General features: G+C 44.5%; 1 protein-coding gene across 2 annotated transcripts in view; it reads right to left on the bottom strand.

Moving 5' to 3' along the window:
* The window catches only part of STXBP4 (syntaxin binding protein 4), a 160,799-nt gene that overhangs the window by 36,784 nt on the left and 101,024 nt on the right, over window positions 1-22,991 (bottom strand). For both annotated transcript variants that reach the window (XM_063119899.1, XM_063119900.1), the window contains one exon: window positions 523-580. In XM_063119899.1, coding sequence (XP_062975969.1) covers window positions 523-580 — 58 coding nt within the window. The remainder of the gene's footprint in view (window positions 1-522; window positions 581-22,991) is intronic.

Raw genomic sequence — 22,991 nt, 5'->3', positions numbered from 1 at the left:
GGAATCTGGCTCTCATCTCCAGTCCCCCAGCAATAAATGGGCAAAGCTTGGAGTGCAGGAATGACAGTTAAGAGATCATTGTTTTATACTAAATTGACCTTTAATAAACACACACACACACACTTACTTTCATCAAAGAACTAAGGCAAGATATTACTTGATTGACTTTAGCTTAGAGTTTCAAAGCAACATACCGGAGCTACATTCCCCACAGTTCACTACTGGAAATCCCATCCATAGGACTGTTATGCCTCAAAAAAAGTGATTAAATTTCATTGCCACACCTTTGCATAGTTGTGATGTTTCAGAGACTGAGTAGGCTGCAGGACACTGTGGCTATCTGGTGAAAAGAACACAGTGGCCTCACGCATTACAAAGTGCACTGAAAATGTCCATCTCTTTGTTTTATTACATTGTCCAGAAGATTTCAAAACTTTCTATTTTGCTCAACATAAATATTTTTGTCCATTGTCTTTCATATGTGCTATTAACATCCTTCAAGCAGTTGATAACAGTACTCACTTGATGAAGTATTTGATCCCATCTGCTGTATAGGCCTCTTCCCATCCATAAGGCAGACCTAGGTGGATAGTGTAGGAGGAAGAGGAGAGGATAAAACCCAAGAAAACATGCCATGAGTCACTTTCAGTACTCCAAACACAATGAACTTCCTTAAAAACCCCCCACATTTATTGAAGTTCTGTACTTCAGTTTTTTTAAAAAATGCATAAATAAATAATCTTTTTTTAAAAAATAAACTTTTCAACCATGTCATGGATCAACATTTGCATAATCACCATAAACCTGACTTTCACGCTTTACAAAACTGTCATTCAACAGCTATAAGCATTGCTCTGTCAATGAAGTACCTGATTTGATACAAGCAGCTGTCAATATTCCATGTGAGTTCAGAAAAATGTCTGTTTATTAAACAGCCAGGTGTTGACATATACAGAAGGGTCATATAAAAGGAATGGCAAACTGCTGGTTTCCCTCTAATATTTGCAAATCAGACACCTGCTGAAAGCAATGACTTATTTGGGTAATATTTTAGACATCCCTTGAAGAATTAAAGGATTGCTTTCTAAACATATCAGAAATAGGTTTATGGGGAAAGAAGGATAAATTGAGGGAAACAGTGGTGAAATGCCCAGGGAAAGCAGCATAGGAGAAGAGTGAGAAATCAGGAAATGTTTTTCCAATAAATGCTAATTTCAAAGATATCTTAATAAGTGGTTCTGGTGTGGCCTAAGCATCATGCCACAAAAGTCAGCTAATCTTTGTTTTGAATCTCACTTCTACCATGAATTCAACCAGGCAAACCACAGTCTCTCAGCCTTCCTACCTGCAATATGGCAATAATAATATCCAAGTACTTTACAAAGTCATGGTAAGGATTGCAGCAGTATCATCTACATCACACGCTTTGAACACTGAAAGAGCTATATAAATGCCAAGCAGTAGTTTGCAATGATATCTAAGATGAAGACAATGTATCAGAACGATAGGTGAAGTTCAAAATATAATGGGCTTTACATTTTTATATGTATTTCTATTTCTATGTGCATTTCTAACATCCTCAAAACATACATTGTTGGCAATAAATGCAGACTTTTGTTGTTTAAACGATCCTGGGGTTGCAAATTCCATGAGCGAATTTTGTATTGTGTTTCTTTGTTTGTCCAGAACCTACTGCCAATCATTTTCAGACTCCAGGAACGCAAATGTTTCCAGAGGAGAAAAGAAACATCTATTCACTCTCCTGATATTGCTCACAATCTGATAGACCTCTACTGTCACCTCCCTCAGTTCTCTCTCTCTCTCTCTCTCTCTCTTGGTTAAATTTATTTTTGATTCTGTGCTCTACTATAAAATATAAGTGTGCAGACATGACAGTTACATGCACATGCTTGGAATTTGTTTACCTTTACAGTTTGGATGTGCTCTTAGACCTGATTCTGAAAGTTGCAGCACTTCCAAAATGTGCAGGTCTGGGCAAGAATCCAACTGTCTGTTTGCTTGCTTGCTTCCTCTGGCTCCCAGGCAGAAGGAAAGAGCAAAGCAAGCAGGGATGATTGCTGCCGTACCTTGTTGCTTGCTCGCTCGCTCAGAGAAGGCAAGTGAACAGGCAGTGACAGCAAGGAAGAGGAGGAGCAGGGCAAGGCAGCTCAGGGGCTTGGCAGCAGGGCCCCCTGCTTGGCTGTGGGTCTCAGCCCATGCCCGATGATACCAACCCCTGGCAACAGCCCTGCTGCCAAGGCCAGAATTGTCTCTGTAAGGTTTGCCCCGCAGAGAGCATCCAATTTCCTCCTGCATGGGGAGGGTGCATTTCCTTATGAAGTCACGAAATGGTTCATCGTGCTGCTCTTTGATGTATACAAATGCAGGCCTTGACTTCTTAGGAGCTCGCTATTCATTCGGCAGAGTGAGACACTTACGGACTAGAATGCTGGCAGCTTGTACGCAGCCTATTGACGGAAAACAATGCTCTCCCCTTCGCTTTGCTTTTAGCCTCCGCTCTGAAACAGGCTCTGAGAGCCTCTGCGGGCTTTTTGTGTGTGCGCTGTGCAGACTATTTCTGAAGTACACAAAGCTGAAGAGTTACAAGTGAACAGCTTAATTTGTAGGTCTGCATCCCAGTGCTAATTTCAAAAGAAATTCCGCCATAATTTATTCCAGCCTTGATTCAATACCCCATCTGCAGAAAGGAGCTTGATTTCACTGAGCAATGCAATTGTTTTCAAGGAAGTCAGTTTAGACTGAAAAAGTGATGCAAAGAGCTGGTTGGAACGTAACACAAGGGTGATCATGTCTGTGTGTTTTCACTCTCTTTGTGCAAGCGACATGCCCACGGATGGGATTAAACAACAGCCAGAGAGTGGAGGGCTCAACCTCCCAGCAGGGAGGATAAAAGCCAAGCGGAAGGAAGGCAAACCTTAGATCCATCAGGTTCTGTCTCTACAAAAAGTGCTGTAACAGTCGCTTCTGTGCCAGGGGCAGTTGCCCAGTTGTATGCCACTTCCACAAGGCCTGGCACTACACTTTCTGTGGGACTGATTGGTACAGTAAGGGGGATGGTATGAACTAGGGCGACCATATGACCGGATTTGCCCAGATTTGTCCGGGTTTTTGATGGCAAATCCGGGAGGGGGGAGGGGAAATCTGGATTTTTTCCCCAAAGAGCAGCTCTAATGGGAATTAACAAAAATGCTTATAACTCCATCATTTTTAAAGATAAAGACATGAAACTTAGCACAATGGTAGCTCTTAGGAAGGTCTTTAGTCACACCAAATTTGAAACAGATCCGTTCATCCATTGATTTTTTTAGGAATTTTTTAAAAATTGAGGTTTTAAAATTATTATTTTTTAAATCGTCATTTTTAAAGATAAAGAGATGAAACTTTGTACCATGATAGGATTTAGGTAGAGCTTTAGCCACACCAAATTTGAAACAGATCCGTTCATCCATTGATTTTTTAGGAATTTTTTTAAAAATGAGGTTTTAAATTATTATTTTTTAAATTGTCATTTTTAAAGATAAAGAGCTGCAAGTTGGCACCATGATAGCTTTTAGGTAGAGCTTTAGCCATACAAAATTTGAAACAAATCTGGGGCCAATAGCAAACCCTGTTAACAACAGCAGCAGCTTGCAATGAATGAAGATAGTCAGAAAAGATATTTGAGGGAAGGGGAGAATGTAACACACAGAGTATAGCAAAAGCTTCAAAGTACAGCAAAACCTACAAAAGTAGGAGTGAGTGAAGTTAATTTCAGATACATTGAATCTCTCACTTGTTCTTTATTTCAGTGATTTTAACATTAAGATGTTATGTAGAACAGATTTGTCTTAAATGTGTGCTATAAAATCAGACATGTGACCAAGGCTATGTTTGGGTGGGCACGCCCCCTTGGTACTGGACACGCCCCCTTGGGGGCAATCATGATGTCCTCCTTTTTGGTTTCCAAAATATGGTCACCCTATATGAACGGCTGAGGCCACAATTCTGTGCACACTGAACTGGGAGTAGGCTCCACTGAGAACAATTCAATTTATTTCTGAGTAGACATTCATAGGATCACACTGTGAAAGTACATCATCACTGTGTTGGGCCTGGAACCAATGAGAAATTGAACAACCAGCCCTGATATGCCTAGTCAACTACCCCTATGAAGCCTCTAAGCAAGCTGAGAACTAGACTTGTTTTTCAGTAAAAAGAAAAGAATAGATGAAAAGTCAGCAATCCTATACTTAAACAAACAAAGAGTTTATTTAAGTTTATTTTAACTGCTCTTAATACACCCTGTTCTTATTTGGATACTTATTTTACGCTCCTTTCAAAGTTGCCCCCAGGACAGGGCGGCCCCTTTGCTCTACTCTGGCTACATTACTTTCATGCTGCTCTGGCTCCCCATTGGTCCAGTTTGAATGGGTGTGTCATCACACTTATTCAGCTGTGCTGCAAAGCCATGACTCGCATACCTGAAAGAGCTCTCTCACGTGAAACACTGCTCATTTCACTTCAAATGCAACACTTCTCAATGGAGGCAATTCAGGCATTTTGCTCAGACCCGTCCAAGGTCGAGCAAAACCAGTGGTGACAGATCGAGGGATGCAGACGGGGGCGTAAGCAATAGGGAATGTGTCAGCCTCTGGGTATTGTTGGACCACAAGTCCCATCATCCTTTACCATTGACTATGTTGGCTAGGGCTGATGGAAGGAGCAAGGAAAGGTGAAATTCTTAACAAACAACCATATAATACTCAACAAAAAGTTAAGGATATATATACAGTGAAACAGGAGTGTCTTTTATAGTCCTCTTCAAAAGGAAGCAAGACATCTTTAAGTGTTGGCCCTAGAATGTGTGTGTGTGCATGTGCACGGTAATGCTCTCATACATGCACAGGCTGCACTTCAGGCAGCAAAATGTTTACTATCCGCTAACTCCTGCTCAAAGGGTTCTCACCTTTTCAGCGCTGAACCTCATCAGGTTGGATCCCAAAATTCAGCACATTTCTGTACTATACACTCAAGCCCCTCTTTACTTCTCAAAATTAAGCTTGCCTGGCAAGCCCCCTTAAACTACCCTCACCTACCAATACTCCCCTTGGACTCTAAGAGTTTTTCTGTTTTTTAATCATTGTCTTGTATTTTAATATTGTATTTGTGAGACAGCAAGAGAGCATGCATTGATAGGCAATCGTAATTTTTTAAAAAGTAAGTAACTTCCCAGAGAGCTTCGGCTATGGGTAGTAACAATAACAATAATAAAGCACTAAAATGTAGTAACAATAACAATAATAAAGCACACTTGGGCTACAAACCTGTGGCCAAAACCCTGGTACTTAATTGCTTGTGTAATTGTTACATTTTCAGACTATTAAAGTCCCCACCCCCCGCCCCATGGAGAGATTCCATGTGCTCCAATGTTTCACTAGGGGAAAGCTGCAGTAGCCTCCAGCCACAAAGAACTGTCTCTTGCAAAGGGTGTTCCTTCTCCAAGAAACACTGCAGTTCCCAGAAGCTTAAGAGAGGAGAAGATCAAAAAGAACACACTGGCTTGTGGAAGGCAGCTTACTTCCTCCTACTGATCTTCCCCTGCAATTTTGCAGCGGTGGTCAAGAAGGGTATGAAGGGGCATACGCTCAATTCATGCCGGGCAATGAGGAGGCCTAATAGCCTCATCAGTGTCCTGTATGAACTGTGTGCCACCCCCCGCCGGAATGCTCTGCATGCATACGGGGCAATGGCAGCTGGTTCAGACAGATGCTCAGTGATACTGAAACGAAACTGCTTCTTGAAGATAGAATCCCTGAAAACCGCAGGATTAAGGGAAGCCTTGCAGTCACCTAGAGGTGAAGCTCAAGCTGACAATGTCTTTGTAGGCACAGGAAGGCATTGCATGTAACGCGCACACCGATGCTCTCGCTCCCTTCTGCAATGGTACGCAAGATCTTTATTCCAGCACAACTCGCTTTCTCCCCCCACCCCTTCTTCACCCCGCAGTGCAGCTGGAAAGGGAGAAATGCCAACGATCTATACACAAGCAAGTCCAGTTCCCTTCCTGCTGAAGAACTGAGCTTGATGGAAAACGACAGCAGCACAAGAAAGCTGAAGCAGCTGGCGCAACAACGGGGTCAGATGGTTCTTGGCTTCTTCTCGCTCCATGGAAGTGTGAAGGGTACCAGCTCTTTGGCTGTATTGCTCTCTGACTTGCAGCAATATCCAGAAAGCCCAGGGGCAGAGAGAAAACCGTAGACATTTGGCACTCCATCACTCACTCCTCTTTGTCTAATGGGACCATCTTCCACTGAAGTGTGTGTGTGTGCACATGTCCAATGCCCATTTTCCACTCCAGGAAGCAGTACTGGTGTTCCATTTTTCCAGCTGCGTTATTCTAGGATACATTTCTTCCTCAACAGCCAGTTGGAAGACATGGAATCCTACATTTTCGTTCACTTGCCTCTATGTTTGCTTGCCTCCTTCAAGCAGGCTGGCACCCGGCCTTGGCGAAGGGAGGCATTGACCACTTCACTTACCCACTCAGCCAGTCCCCCTCTGGCTGCTTTTATAAGCCAGGAAGGGCAAGGATCTAGCATACATGTGGTGGCTCTCACCTCTCCAAGGATCCTGTCCACATCATCAGGCTGTACAAATTGAAAAGTATCCAATAAGCTGGACAAGCAGGTGCCAGAGTTACCTCCACTGGGTCTGTATCAACTACAGCATCTAAGTCAGAGCAGATCCGAGCAATTTTGTCTGCAAAGTGCTGGGCAAATTGGTCACAGTGGGCTATCGAAAGGTCTGAATTCTCCTCTTGAGCCCCCCTGACCACTTGAAACAGTTCTGCTGGATGGCTCTTTGCAGACGCAATAGTGACAGTTCCTCTCTCTAACAATGTGGGTCAGAATTTGAAACCAAGGAAGTGCCTTTTCTGAGACCAGTGAAAGACTCGCTTCTCTCACTTTGTTTTAACATTATAGCTACATTTATGTTCCCCATTTATGTTCTCTTTATGTAGCATCTCTACATTCCACCCTGTGCGGTTGCCACACCAGACATTATGACACCCAGGCCACAGCTAGACCTAAGGTTTATCCCTGGATCGTCCAGGGGTCAAACCTGTTCATCTAGGTGACACACAGGGGATCCAGTGCTCAGGCAGGGGCGAACCCTGGATGATCCCAGGATAAACCTTAGGTCTAGCTGTGGCCCCACATGCTCAGTTTTCGTTCCTTGTAAGATTTGCCTATCGTTTTGTTTAACCATGCTTAAAGTGATGTTGTGGTTCTTTGTGTGTACCCGGAAAAGCTTGGGTTATTTAACTTCAGGGAACTTCTTTTAAGTCACCTTGCTAGCAATTAAAGACAGATCTTTGAGGGTTTCAACAACCCTGTTTGGAAGGTGCTGGGATGCCAAGTGGTGTAGCCGTTATCAGTTTCACAGAAAACGTTCTGACCTGTTCTGTTTGTGAGATTCTCACCAAATAATTTAGACAGCCTTCTCTAAGGTATTGATCTGTTTCTGCAGATGCCTCTTCGCATTGCTTTTTGTTTACTCAGAAAATGATTCTCATGACTGCTGCTTGAGCAATTTTTCAGCAATCTTCTTATGAGTTTGGCTATGGAGACCTTGGTGGACACAAGCAACAGGGTCTTTTCTGATGTAACCTCAGCACTCTGGGATCCTTCCTGAGCAAGAGCGACAGATGCCCAACCTTACTGATTTCAGGAAAACAAGTAACCCCCTTTTTTCTTTTGGATGGCCTTCAACCTACCCATGGCAGATAGCAGCACTGATGGGTATATGTGGAGAAAGCAGAGTATCTTGTGTGGGGTGGGGTGGGGTGGGGGTTTATAGTGCAATTTTTCTGGGCAGGCTGCATAGCTAGGGTAGCTTATGAACCACCAAAACAGAAGACAAAAGAGGATACCGATTTGCATGCAATTTGCATATGCTAAATTATATGTGCAGAGGAAAATTCAGAAAGAATGATAATTTAAATAGAAATACAGTACATCTCACCCTAGAGTTCACTAGTTGTAAGCCGCCCAGAGAGCTTCGGCTGTGGGGCGGTATATAAATGTAATAAATAAATAAACAAATAAATGGTGTGGAAGACTGTGACCTATGAGCCTTGCTCAGTCTGCTGTCCGGGTGCTGTTGATGGGTAACTTCCCTCCTTATGATTAACTCTAAACTGAACCTGGACAGGGCAGTGCAATGCTTCAAACAGAAGTCACCTTCACAAGAGAGAACAGTTCTCTGGCAGCCCTAAAAATAGAGGGCTGTTCTGTGTCAAAGAGGACACATGCCCACCCTAGGCATAGCCCATGTTACTCCTACAGCAGGGATTAGGGATGGAGGAGCCTAAAGGCGAAAAACTGACTTATCTTTCTAAGTATTTTTTGTAAACTGCCCAGAGAGCTTCAGCTATTGGGCGGCATAAAAATGTAATAAATAAATATCTTCTTTTTTCAGGCACTTAGCAGGCAAGCGTGAAAGCAAGAACATAGGAATCCTTGTTGCTCAGACAACAGCACACTCCTCTTCATCATTAAAACTCTCCAAAGAGCTGTTCTACCTTTTCCGCCTCATCCATGACCTTAAGCTCTACCTTTTCTGCCCTGCCCATGACATTTGCTTAGCCTTGTACAGAAGCCCACAAAAGCGACTAACTTGCAAACATCTTTATTATCCTGCTGGGGAGCTGACAGAGTAGGGATGGAGATACCTTGTAGCAGACAAGAATATTTCATTTGCTCTTTTGGTAGCCCAGTATATTTCTATGTAGGCTATGCAGAGGGAGTGTCCTTTGCCTGGCAGACCACCTGGTTTCTCTGCTGGCTGCAGCAGAGGAGGGGTGGAGCACTCCATCCCTCCTGCTGTCAGCCCATTCACCTGCATGGAATTCCTTGTTGCCTGTGTTGACCCAGATAGTGCTTAAAGACAAGGCGGCCTTCAGCCCTCCAGTTCAGTCACCATCAACTGCACCTTCAGTACTCTCAAATGGCTTTGCCCATTCTCCTCTTCTGGCTTCCATACCTGGAACTCCCTCCAGGGATACCCGTGCAGGGCCATCTCTCTTTTACTTCCTTCCTCAAACTCATTTGATCCACGAGGTCTTTGATTTACCTCCTCCTTCTTTCTCATCTCCATATGAAGCAAGCAAAAGCCTAAGTGGATCAAACTTCATTTCCTTACATCATCCCTTGTTCCACTTCCACTCAATGCCTTTTTGTTACCTTCCCTTTTCTTCCGCTGTCGAAATTTAGATTCTAATGCCTCCGGGCCACTCTCCCTTTCTTTTCCTTATGTTGCTCTGCAAAGCCTTCTACATGGATGAAGTTAATAAATTAATTCCCTTGTGGAGGATTCTAGAAACTGGGAAGCCTCTTGAGCATCCATAGACATCTTGGCCCAATGGACAGCATCAAGAAGAGGAAGAACACAAGCTGATTGCTCCACTCAGTCCTAAGCCAGCTCTGTGGGGCAGGATCAACAACCGCTTATAGGGTGTGATGGGTTAACAATAGCTACAACTTTTTGTTGGTTATATTGTGGGATGGGAGAATCTGTCAAACTTGATTCATACATTTCTGGTGCTAAGCTTCTGTCACAATTCTGCATCAGATTGTGAATTTTTGTTTTACTCTACATGAAAATTTGTACACATTTTCTGGTACATATTTCCCCCAAATGTGCACAACATATGCATTTTGGATTGCGTTTGGGGAGTGGGAGATGTATAGGAAATGTATGCTTTTTCCCTGCATTGCAAGTTGTGGGAATGTACGGATTTGGGTGCCAACTGCATTCTACATTGTGCTTAGGTTGGGAAAATACAAATCTGGTATGTTTCCATTGAAATGTGAACCAAGCAATTTTTGTATTGTGGTTTTATCTTGTGGTTTTAAGCTTTCGTGTAATATTTTATGCTGTACTTGTGGTTTTAACTTTTGTGAACCACCCAGGGAGCTTCAGCTATTGGGCGGTATAGAAACGAAATGAATGAATACATAAAATAAGCAAAATTACCATTCATCTCTGGTGCAGCATAGAGCAAGGAAACAGTGACTGGGCAGCCTGATTGCAGCCTGATGCCACCATCCCAGTTCATATGCTGGAATAACATTGATGGGAATGGCAGGAATTGTTGGCCCACCACTAAGGATATGCCTACAAGCAACGCTTGAACTCACCCAAGTTCTTCAAATTCCACCTCGACGCCCGTTCCATCTCATGTCCATATCAAATTATGAGCTTTGTAATTTCTCTTGGCATGTGGGTGTATCTTCAAGCATACTGCCCCAAATGCATGCATCAGGTCTGCACGTCTTTCAAATATACGTCATCATCTCCCATTGATTAAAGCACGTTGGTGCACATTTCTTAAAAGTACACATTTTTCATATGCATTTTTCATGAAGCAACACAAGATCCTCTATGGAGACCACACAGTGGGGAGCAGGGAGCCCTCCTCCTGCTAAGGATCCAGCCCAATGCTGCCATATGAAATGAGCAGCTGACCTCCCATCTAGCCCTAAGCTTTACTTTTCATTGTGTTGAGCTCTAAGCTTTTCTGGTGCACATTGACTTCGACTCTAGCACTTAGGTCAGAAAAGAGTGTATACTGCAGTCCTCTTAGGGGTTCATTAGACGAGAGCTTTATCGCATACTCGCTACTGCCCACTCACAGTTTTTCGAGCGTCCTTTAGGTGAGGCTGTCTGCCTCCTGCTCCTTCCACTCGTTTTTCTGTCATGACACCCCCCCACCCCCCGGAAAATCCGGCTTATTTTTAAAAAACAAAACTTGCCACCATTTCCTGCAGTGTGCAGGAAAAGCAGTGCTGTAAAAACTGAATGGGCCACATAGTCTTTGTTTACTTCCTCTTTCTCTCCTCCATGTAAAGAGACTGCTGCTATTGTGGGACAGCAGCAGGAGGCCATAGCGACGGTACGGAAATGAAAAATCTTCCCGTCTACTGACGCTCAAGCATTGTTTTTCACCTCATATTAAAAACGGTTGCGTGAATTGGCCCTGATTTTTCTTAATCCACACAAGTTGCGTAATACTCCTGGTACGTCTAAGAATTACTCACCAGGATATGAGAGAAATGTTGAGAAGTGAGTATTACAAACAAAATGCATGCCTTCAGCTTGCGTGCCTTTCCATTCCTTAGGTTGTTTCTCCTCATAAATATGTGTTTTCCTTCTTAATAAGGCTCTGCTAAAGGGACATTCCATTCTTTCTGTCTGCACTGCAGATTCCATTTTAAGCAGCGGATCTTCTTGTTTATTGTCGTTGCTGGTTTAGACAGCAAAATGGAGATATCAAGTAAACCATGTCTGATTTCAAAATGCGCTCCGTTGGTGCAAGATGTGACCACATCAACAGGCCTTACGCTTGGGGCTAGCACGGAATTAAAGGGCAGGGAGTAGCTTGCATTCAACCATGGTTTAGGGCTCCATGCATCTCAAAGCCATATGAACCCAGAGAGAAATAGCATGAATACATATGAGCAATAGTCCTCCTTTAAACATATCTTGCATATCCCTTTTGCATTATCCTTCTAACCCATGAAAGTATTACTCCCCCCATTACAAATGGGGAAAATTTGACTGCGAAGAAGTCATAAATGCATTTTAAAATGTATATAAATCTTGCCTCTATCACTTACCACCCAGAAAAATAAATAAAAACATAAAAAGAAAAGAAAAAACCTAGAAAATCTTCCTCTGCTTCAAACTGCTGGATAACAGTGATATGTCCCTGTCAAACAGAAGCCTTTCACAATTTGAAAATCAGAGCAACCTCCATGGATCTGGACAGTTATTAAAATCAGTAGGGAAAAATCCAGCTGAGACTAATTTTTAATCCAAGCAGGAGTTTAATACTGGAAGAAATGAGCACACTGCACCGAACAAAGCAATACAACACCTTTGCCTGCTCCGCGGCTGGCAATCAAACATGAGCAATTGCTGTACTCAACCAGCCGAAACCAACAGAGCCTGTAATATGTACTTAAAACTATGTTTGTCATAAAGCATTCTGAGTAAACCCATTTATATGAAGAGAGCAGAATACAAATTAAGTCAGTGGTATTCTCTCGGTGGCCCAATTTTTTGTATTGGGCCCACTCCCTGCTCTCTCACTGCTCTCTCTCAGTGACAATGGTGGTGGGTCCAGAGGCCACTTCCACTGTCCCATAATGCAATGCGGCAAAGTCTAACCTTCATAACTCAACTGGGATTGAAGTTCTTAGTTGAACCCTCTGCATTCTGTTTTGTTGGATAGAAGAAAAAATGCCAAATAAAGAAAGAAGGGGCAATACCGTATTTCTTTGATTCTAAGACGCCATCGATTCTAAGGCGCACCCCATTTTAGAAATGTTTATATGGGGGGAAAATATTCTGCCATGCATGGGGAGCGGATTGCAGGCAGGTAAGGGAAGAGATGTGGGTGGGGGGCAACCGGGGAGCACGTGCAAGGGCCTGGAGGCTTTACCAGCTGCCACCACTTCTTGCTGGGAGCGGGAGGGGGTCGTTCGCGAGGCGCAGCTGCACGTCCCGCCCACACCCCGGTCCAGCAACTCACCTCCCAGGCGTCGCCTCCGTCTTCCCGGCCGGCGCTGCTGCTCCTCCTATGCTGCACAGAACCAGCAGCCACAAGAAGCCGGCGGCGCCCGCCCGCCTCACACAACCCTCCACGAGCCCTGCAGCGCCCGCCTGTCCGCCCCGGCCCCATGCGCAAGGCGAGGCGCGCACCAGGCCCGACCCGAACGGAGCCGCATAGCCATGCCCACTAGGCCCAACCGGGCCGGCTGTGCTCGTGGTGCGGTGGGCGGGGCCCGCTTAGGGCTCGGAGCTCCGTTGGTGTGTGTGTGAGCCCGGTTAGCTCTGGGGAGCACAAATAGGCCCAGGGCAGCCGTGGATCGTCGCTGAGGCCCCCAATCAGGCCAAGCACATTCCCCACCCTACATGGTGAGTGCAGAACTGCTTAGGTGCTCAACAAGCCCTTGAGCCGCCTGGGCATTGAGAGCAGGGTGGAGGGATAACAGCGCACTTTGCAGGCGATTCTAAGACGCCATCGATTTTAAGGCGCAGCCCGTTTTTAGAGATGTTTATATTGGGGGAAAAGTGCGTCTTAGAATCGAAGAAATACGGTATCTAGAGTTTAACTTCAGCCACTGGGGCTCAGCCCCAGAAAACTTATTTTTTTAATGTGAGGGCTCAGCCTTAGAACACATGGAGTCTCCCTGAGCATGTAGAAAATTCCCCTTTCTGCATCGAGTAACTGCAACCAGCCCGCACACAAATGGGGTTAAGAAGCAGGGTTTACATGTCTGGAAACATTCAGGATGTATGGATGGCGTTACATCCCTTCGGTCTGTGTTTCACAGATTGTCAGGTGTCTGGATTGGAACTGGTTTTTCTTTTAGGGATGCTTGTATGACAGTTGTGTTCCACTTCTGCAAGCCTGCATTAGCGCTAATGCACATTAGCACAAGTTTGTACTTGTACTACTGTGCATTTGCGCTAATACTTATTAGTGTGAATCCCCAACACCACCAAATGTGTACAAAGCTCTAAACAATTTGGGACCAGGCTATCTGAGGGCTGAGCTGGGGATTGGACTCGATGGCCTTATAGGCCCCTTCCAACTCTACTATTCTACGATTCTGTGATCTGAGAGAGCACCTTCTCCCTTACCAACCTGCCCAGTCACTGAGGTCACTGAAGGGCATGCTCCTGGTGGTTGCACATGGACCTTTAGCCTGATTGGAGTGCACCAGGAGAAGAGCCTTCAGCGTGGTGGCCCCCTTTCTGTGGAACTCCCTGCCCCTGGAGGCCAGGCAGGCACCAACACTAGGCTGCTTTGGGTGCCTCCTGAAAACAACTCTCTTCCAGGAAGCCTTTCTCAACTCACCAGCCACCTTTTTTTATTGGTCCTTTGTTTTAAATTGAACAATTTTAATTTGCTGATTTTAATCTTTCTTTTTACTGTCTTATTCCTATGTGCACTGCTCCAGAATCTATTTTAGCTATAAAGCATATATAAATATTGTAAATAAATAATAATAAATAATGTTTAAAAAAATGGTCCGCAAGTCTGCATGGCTCAGAAAAAGCCGGTCCTCTGAGGAATCCACAGGTCGGATTCATAGAAACCCAAATATATTTGAAAGGGTTGCAGATTTCTCTGACATCCCTAGGGTCATTGCATCTAGGCAAACTTGATCCCCGGTATCTCTCATTTTATAAATCACCAATTACAGCATCTCCGTGCTCCACTACCCATTACCTTCCATCTCCTTTGTCAGAATGTCTATTGCAACTAATGGCCAGAGTGAATGGGAGATATAATAAAGCCCTTCTATTGCATCCCTTCTTTGTAATCTGATGGACTCATTCAAGTCAAGTTCTATCACCAGGAGAACCTACAGTGCCCATTGGGGGAAAAAGCTATGAGTTTATTGCTTCCTCCCCAATCAAGTGGCCTTGAGGTGAGTGAGCACCGTGGCTAGATGTATTTTTCTTCCTAGAATGGCAGCTCTGGCCACTGTAGTGGTATCAAAAGCCATTGTATTCACTGAGCAACACAGAGGCACATCACTGTAGCTAAATGCTGCCTCTTTTCCTTGCCAGCCCCGGGAAGGGGTGAGATGATGACAGTATTCCTGCCACTGGGAGCACCCTTCCCAGCCACACTTTGGGTAATGGCCTAGCAGAGGATAAAGAAGATGGGGATTTTCTATGGTGCAAGTCAGTGGCCTCACAGCAGCTTTCCCCAACCTGGTGCCTTCCAGGTGTTTTGCACTACAACTCCTATCAGCACCAGCCAGAAGGATGATGGGAGTTATTGTCCAAAGCATCTGGAAGTCACCAGGTTGGGGAAGCCTGCCTCTGTAACCCAATTTCCGGAGAAAGATGGGGGAAGCAGTCGGGGAAGACAAAAAACAACCTTGTGTATTTCAGAAGTGGGGTTGCAATGTTCAATTACACGCTCTGCCTGCACTCTTTTAACCTGGCAAAGATAATCTGGGAGTCTGGGGATGCTTCTTCCAATGGCGTCATCTGCAAAGTTAACCCAGGCTTATAACCTAGAGGGAATGGCATCCCACCCCATCACTACTTGAGAAATAAGACTTCGAAATATAAATGAAAGGAGGCATTGGAATGATCACGAGGCTCCATCCTGATATTCACTTACTTGGGAATAAGTCCCATTGAACTAGAGGGAGTTACTTCTTGGGAAACATATACAGGACTGCATTGTTAAGTGGTTACTGGGGAAACTGAGATGTAATTCTTATCTTCATGTTCTCATGCTCCGATTTTTATTTTCAGAAAGAGGAACACCTCAGCCTTTTGATTGCTGTATAACGGGCGACAAAGATAAGCGGAATAACTTCTCTTGTCACCTATTATACTATCCACCCACCTCCATCATTGGCATTTTATAATGCTCACTGACGCATGTGATGTTTAAATGTAGGTTTAATATATTTTTAAAGCATTTAATGTTAATCGAATGGTGACATCTAAATTTAGAATTAGGCATAAACTAGCAGTGTTTTGCTGTAGTTATGGGGCTGAAATAGAGACAAAATATTATGACACCAATCCTTCCTGGATTCTGCAAACATAGGAAACTGTCTTACACTTCTAGGACAGACTGTATGTCCATTTAGCCCAGTAATGTCTCCTCTCCTCTCACTAGCATTGTCTTTCCAAGGTCTCAGAGTGCTGGTCCAATAAAGGTGTCTCCTATGAATCAAAGGAAGATTCTTTCATGGTATATTCTTCAAAACCCCCAAAGTGAGACTGTGCAGAAAGGTTCTTCTTGTTTCTGAAACTGGGTGTCCTTCCTAGCGCTAATGGCTCTATCTCTTTGGTGAATTAGTTAGTTTTGTGCAGAAATACCAAGACACCCTTAGCTTTATGTCCTGTGTATCCCTTCTGTCACATCAGCAAGTAAAGGCTTTCCATCTACAATTCTAGAGTTTGGATGCTTACACTATAGGCTGCAAGATGGAATTAGGGATGGGGGACAGTTATGAGTGTTGTCTATGAGCTTGAAGCCAGAAAACTGAAGAATCCTATATCCCACAGATGTTGTCTAGGGGACATAGGATTGCTTCCTTAGAGGTCTCTAGCCTTTTCAGAATGTAGGTCCTAGCGCCTCTGGGCTCTCCTGGGAAGAGAACTCATCCACGGAAATGCTTGGAGATAATGCTAAAACTTATTTTGAGAAATTGCTCTTTGGCCTGAGATAGTACATAGTTTAAAGGGCAGCAGACTACCAGAACATGAATGCTTAAAGCAGCAACCTTCACTTATTTAGTGAATGCCCTTTTCCAAAGCCTGCATATCCAATACTAACTGGGGGCGTGTGTGTATGTGGATACCTAAAACCTCCTTGCTTGTCAACACAACCCATGCATACGTTATACAAAGTTATCAAAAGCTGGGACAAATAGGTTTCATTTCAGCCCATCAACCTCCCCAAACAGCAGCTGTCAAACATAAAAAGCGAGGAGCAGTGTGTTATTTTTGCACTGCTACCGACCTTTCCATAAACTATTGAAACAAGTGCTGTGGGTGCAGCATGTGATGGTGACACCAGAAAGAAGCTGGAATTGGGCTGGTTTAAGCTTTCAGACATGAACCTTAAGTGTTTTTCCAAAATAGGTTTGAAAATTCTGGTTGTTACTCTGAGATGGCTCACGTGCCCACCACACTGGGGATTGCGTCTTAAAGAACAGTCTTCTTCTCCCATATGACCCTGCCTGGAATTTAAGCCCTTTGCCGGATACCATCTTCCAGATTCCCCCACCTTTAGGGGTTATTTATGTGTGGGGTGGGTGGGGGTGACCAGGCAGAGGGCCTTTTAAGTGGGGGTGCTCTCTGGTTATGGAATGCCCTTCCCAGGCAGGACAACTGGTGCCTATGGTTTTATCATTTAGGCAAATGGTAACCCCCCCCTTATTCTACTCTGGCCCGTTCAGAAGACACCTTAAACCACGGCTTTAACCACCATGGTTAAAGCCGTGGCTTAAAGTATCTTCTGAATGGGGCCATTAAGACTTTGAATAGAGGATTAATGGTTCCTGGTTTTCGTGCCTTGGCTTCTCTAGTTTTTCATGGTTTTAGGCTGCCTTTATTCTTCTGCTGGTTTTCTGTTGAATGGGTTCAAAGTATTTTTATTGCTGTTTTACTATGAATTTTGTAAACCATTTTGGATGTTACCTTTGAATAGAAAAGCAGTATAGAAATATTTAAAATAAACACCAAAGGCAGGCCTACCCAGTTGAATTTTAAGATGTCTGGCTGTTATTTTAATAATGTATTAGTTTTTATGTGTTTTAATCAGGTTTATGTATTTTATAATGTTTTATATTCTATGTTGTTCCCCACCTCGATCCAGACGAAGAGGCGGGTAATAAATAAATAAATTATAATAATAAATAATAATAATAATAAGTGGTGGAGATAGTGGGTGTTTGCACTCTTCCTCACTGTGCATATCAGGCATTGACCTAGTTTGCAGAACATGACAGCACATGGCGGCTTATTTTATCCACGGGGCTGTTTGTTGGGTGCCCAAAGATGGCATTTTTGCATGACACCTGTGGATGCCCAGCCTGTTGTGGTTTGTCATGTCGTGTGAACTCAGGCAGCAGGGATTGTTTGAGAGATAGACAACCCTCAAATAACCCTAAAACAAGAAAGGGGTTATAACCACCAAATAACTCCTGCTGTCTGGGATTGCATGATATAACAAGCCATGACAAACTGGGAGTCTGTGGGCCCCTGGCATGATGCAGCAGTCCCTGATGGTAAATTAAGCCACAATGGGCTGTTATGTTGTGCGAACCAGGTCATTGCGTAAGCTGCATGCTCTAAATGTCTCAATATTCGTAAAGACCTGATTTGTGTGTGTGTGTGTGTGTGTGTGTGTGTACACTCATAAAGGGAGGGGTGGGAAGATAGTACAAATCAAATGTTTCTAATTTAGGGCACAGTTCCCTAGTCAGCACAGCTAACTGGGGAATTCTGGGAGTTGTAGGATTTTCCCCCGTCTAAACGTGCATAGGATTGTGCCTTTAGTCTGTTTAAATGAGCTGAAGCAGAAATGTTGTTCCAAGCAGGTTTTAGCAAGAAGTATTAAACATTTGATAAAGAGTTTTCTTAAAACATGAGGAAAAAGTAGGGGCTCTGAATTAAATCCGCCCCCTCCCCCGTAACCAAATCATGACAGAAAAAAGGCCTAGAAGTTCCAGCATTCACTACTCAGCCATGCTTGCTGGGGAATGCTGGGAATGTAGGATTTTTTTCCTGTCTAAACATTCATAGGATTGCACCCTTAACTAATCATAGCAACACTATCTCTCTACAAAATGCTCACATGCAAGCCAGTCTGAATGCCAGAGTATCTAATGAACTGTCAACAGGCTGACAATTATTTACATAAATTAGTAGTCGAGGAGTCCAGTTTTAAATAAGCTCTCTCACGTGCGAAATATTATTGATTTCATTAGGTAGTTTCTACATGGTCATCTCTACAAAATCAAGACATTCAAGGTGAATAGAAGTCATGGGTTTAAATTATCCATGATGTTATTTTTAAAAAAAGAAAAGCGGGAAATAATCTGACCTTTCTAGCAGACCAGGAACATCTCTGATGTATGAAGGGGCAGGCAGGGACACGCTGTACCCTTGAGAACTCACTGGGGGTCAGGTTGGAAGTGTGCCATGAGTTGGCACTGAACTCCTCAGAATCACTGAACAGACGGAGACCCACCATGCAATATTAAAGGTGCTCCAGACACATTTTCTCTCTGGTACAGTGAAGAAAGGAGCCTTCCTACATCACACTAGAGGCCTTCAAGAGGCAGCTGGACAACCATCTGTCAGGGATGCTTTAGGGTGGATTCCTGCATTGAGCAGGGGGTTGGACTCGATGGCCTTGTAGGCCCCTTCCAACTCTGCTATTCTATGATTCTATGATCTAGAGATGTAGGTTTCCTCTTGTCTTTATGTTCATATTGCTTCACACTAGAACAAATGAGGAACATACATGTGGTTGGCTCCCAGAATCTTCTGCAGGCAGCATAACCCAGCAACAACAACAGATATTTCTAGAGCACTTCAAGAACTAGGTGCAGTAACCTGATCCCCTATCCCAAGTAGTCCCACATGCTGGTTGCTGAAGACACTGTTCCTCCATCACCTGAAAACAATGGGTTTTCCCACCCCCGTAGATGCTGCATGTCTTGCTTTCCACAAGCACAGGCCAGGGCTTGCAAAGTCTTTGAAGGCGTGTTGATGTTAAAACACATCCAGGCCATGTGAAAAAATCTATGAGAGGGCGACAAAAAGTGGAAGGATTTCTAGAATCTATCCCTTTCCCCAGTTGTCAGCAAGGATGTCCAGGTTGAAACAGATGCCTGAATATTATTATTATTATTATATATTATTATTCGAGAATGGATGAGAAAGAAATGTATTCCCATCTGTACATTCTCATGTTTTAGTGCTCTGTATGGTGCTCTGTATGGTGTCTGAACAAAAGTGGGCCTGGCCGTTTCTTTCTACTGCTCCCTCCATGGGTTATTTGTGTGCTGCATTTTGTTTGCGCTGCCTGAACATTGTTTGCCCTTGCTATTATGCTGTTCAGTGCCTTAAGCGCTGCAGTGGGTGGTGAAGGCGGCTTTTATAAATAACATTATTCCTTTCAATCCAAGTAAGAAATTCAATACCACCTACATTTCCTGAGCACAACGGTCCCGATTCTCTTCTTACACTCATCCATTTTGCTTGGCGCTACATGGTGGGGGTGATTTTGTATTGGCATAAAATAAGAGAAGCTATGCATTTTCACTTGCTTCCAACTTTATTCTCTTTTGCTGAAGCAGTCAAATGTAAAGATTTATGTTACTGCTGATACAAAGATCTGATTTTCTTTTTTCATTTCAAGGACCTATTTAGAAAAGATTGCATCTCTCACCACTGAGTCTGAAGAAGTGTCTCACAATAGTTTCACCATTATTTGGTAAAGTGGACTCTTCATTTCTTCAGCCAGAATGATGGAAACTTTCCCGAGGGTATGAGTGCTACAATCAGGGCCTTGCTAGACGAGGCCTTAGCGCGCCTTCTGACCCGGTTTCCCTGCTGTGCGTCCAGATGACGCACAGGGGAATCCGGCGGCAGACCGCGCTGAGGCCTCCTCCAACGCGCCATAAGCGAATTCGCTTATGGCATGCCTTTTCCCCAGCTCCGGCCTCAGGCCGGAGCTAGGGTACGTCTAGTGACTTCCGCAGCTTTTCGCGGCTACTTGCTTACTCACGAGTAGCCGCGAAAAGCCGCGGACGTGCCCATCGGCCCGGGGGGGGGGGAGGGAAGAGAGGGGAGGGGGAAGGATGGCAGGGTGGGTGGCACGGGGGGAGGGCGGGTGAGATCGCGCCATGCGCCGCCCGAGCAAGCAGCCGAGCGGCGCTTGCCCGGGCAATGCTGCCCCATGCTCGGGCGGCGCACAGCGTGATCTCACCCGCCCTCCCCCCGTGCCACCCACCCTGCCATTCTTCGCCCCCCCCCCCGTACAACCCCCCCAAAAAAACCCACTCACCTTGTCCGCCGTCTTCGGGCCGCACCCGGCCCCTTTAAAATAATAATAAAAAAATGGCGGACGCCGCAGGGACCCGACGTCCCTACGTGTCCGACGTGTGGAAGCCTGGGCGAGGCGCGCTAACGGTAGCGCGCCTTGGCCCCGCCTCCCTGCCGGCATAAGCCGGCAGGTCTAGCAAGGCCCTCAGAGTGTCTTTTGATTTCCCCACTTTTGAGTCCTGCCATAAGATGCAGGCCCATTTCACTTAGGCCTAATCCACACCAAGCAGGATATTGCACTATGAAAGCGGTATATAAAAGGCAGGAGCCACACTACTGCTTTAGAGCAGTAGTGAAGTGCACTGAAAGCTGTTGGGCCCATTGACATATACCATTACAGCTTTCATACCACTTTCCATCAACAGGATATATCCTGCTTGGTGTGGCTCCTGCCTTTCATTTACCACTTTCATAGTGCAATAACCTGCTTGGTGTACATTAGGCCTTAATTTGAACTACCTGGAATGCCTCCAAAACCAGCAGTCTATGTTGAGCTCTTGCCCACTCTCCCCTATAATATTTAGGAATGCCTACCTATATGCGGATGTCATCACATCATGCACTTTCTCGCCGCAGTCCACATCACTGTATGGGAGCCTTCTACCAGCTTTGGCTGGTAGCCCAGCTGTGACCCTATCCAGATGGGGATTGTCTAGCATAAATGACCTATGCTTCAGAAATCTCTAGGCTAGATTACTGTGATGTGTTGTACATTGGGCTGTATTTGAAGACAGCTTGGAGAATGCAGCTAGGGCAGAATTTAGTGGCCAGGTTGCTGACTGGGACAAGACAAAGTGAAAATATAAATCCACTTGCGGCTCACCTGCACTAGTTTCTGGGACAAATTCAAAGTGCTGGTTTTAACCTATGAAGACATCCAGAAGAGGGTTATAGCTCTCCACCAACAAATGGTTTGAGTCAGCCCTGGCAACAAAGAAGCAACAAGAGAACTACCCATCTTCAGACAGCAGCAAAGTATTGTTTCAAAAAGCCCTAGAACATTATTAATCAAATTGTGGGGCTCCATGACCTGGAGAACATCATGAATTGTATGGATCCAGCTGATTATAGTAGATGCTGGTGCCCCAGTTCTGTCTACCATGTGCCCTTATGATACTGAACTAAGGCAACCTGGAGCAGCATGGAACCTTTAATTATTATTATTATTATTATTATTATTTATTTATATAGCACCATCAATGTACATGGTGCTGTACTACCATGAACAGCAGGGGTGGGTGTGGTGTGGGTGGGTGGGCAATGGTGATGGAAAGGAAAGACTCAGAAGCTTGGAGGGCTTGTTTAAGTTGGTCAGATGGTAGCCTGCCAGTTCAGAAACATGACAACATAAGAAGAGGTGTGCTGGATGAGACCAATGGTCCATCTAGTCTAGCATTCTGTTCACTGAGCGGCTAACTAGATGCTCCTGTGAAACCCACAAGCAGGACATATCTGCAAGAGTACCCTCCCTACCCTTGTTTCCCAGCAACTGGTGCTCACAGGCGTACTGCCTCCAATACTGGAGATAGCATATAGCCATCAGTACTAGTAGCTATTGATAACCTTCTCCATGAATTTATCTAACCCCCTTTTAAGGCCTTCCAAATTGGTGCCCATCATTACATACTTCTTTATAGTGAATTCCAGAGTTCAACTATACATTGTGTGAAGAAGTGGTTCCTTTTATCTGTCCTGAATCTCCCACCAATCAGTTTCACAGGGTGATCCTGGGTTCTAGTATTATCAGTGTCAAGTCCATGTTGCCATGGGTGATAGATCTACTGCTCCTTTCCTGCATTTTTTGCCCCTCATGAATAATGCAAATGTGCCTCATGCTCAGGGAATCCCGCCCCTCTGAAATTTGCATGCAGCATGGCCCTGCCCCCTCCCTTATGCACCCCAATTGGCTGCCTTTGTCCCCTCCCCATTGGCGGCAAACAGTCTAATTGTGTGGCTGCAGCCGGGGCCTGCCTTCATGCCACACTGATTGGCTGGAGCAGGGCTGCCTGTTTGGTGCAAAGAAAATTAATTGCTATTAAAGCTCAAGCTTTCAACGTTTTTAAACTTACAATTTTTTCTCTACATCTACCTTGCTCCAGATTCAGTTTAAAACAAAAATGAGCAAAATTGGTTTGCAAGATCTCGAGTAATAAGCCTTACACTACCGTATTCTTATATAGATGAGAAAGGAAGAAAAATGCATTTTTGAACGCCTCCATCATGTCTCCCCTTACTTGCCTTCTTTCTAAACTAAAAAATCCTAGATGTTGTAGTCTTATCTCACAGGGGAGTTGCTCCAGCCCCTTGATCATTTAGTTGCC

This window comes from Elgaria multicarinata, chromosome 3 (assembly GCF_023053635.1).
Source record: "Elgaria multicarinata webbii isolate HBS135686 ecotype San Diego chromosome 3, rElgMul1.1.pri, whole genome shotgun sequence".
NCBI lineage: Eukaryota > Metazoa > Chordata > Lepidosauria > Squamata > Anguidae > Elgaria > Elgaria multicarinata.
The sequence above is the reverse complement of the archived record's forward strand: the minus strand, read 5'-3'. Positions and strand labels throughout refer to the sequence as shown.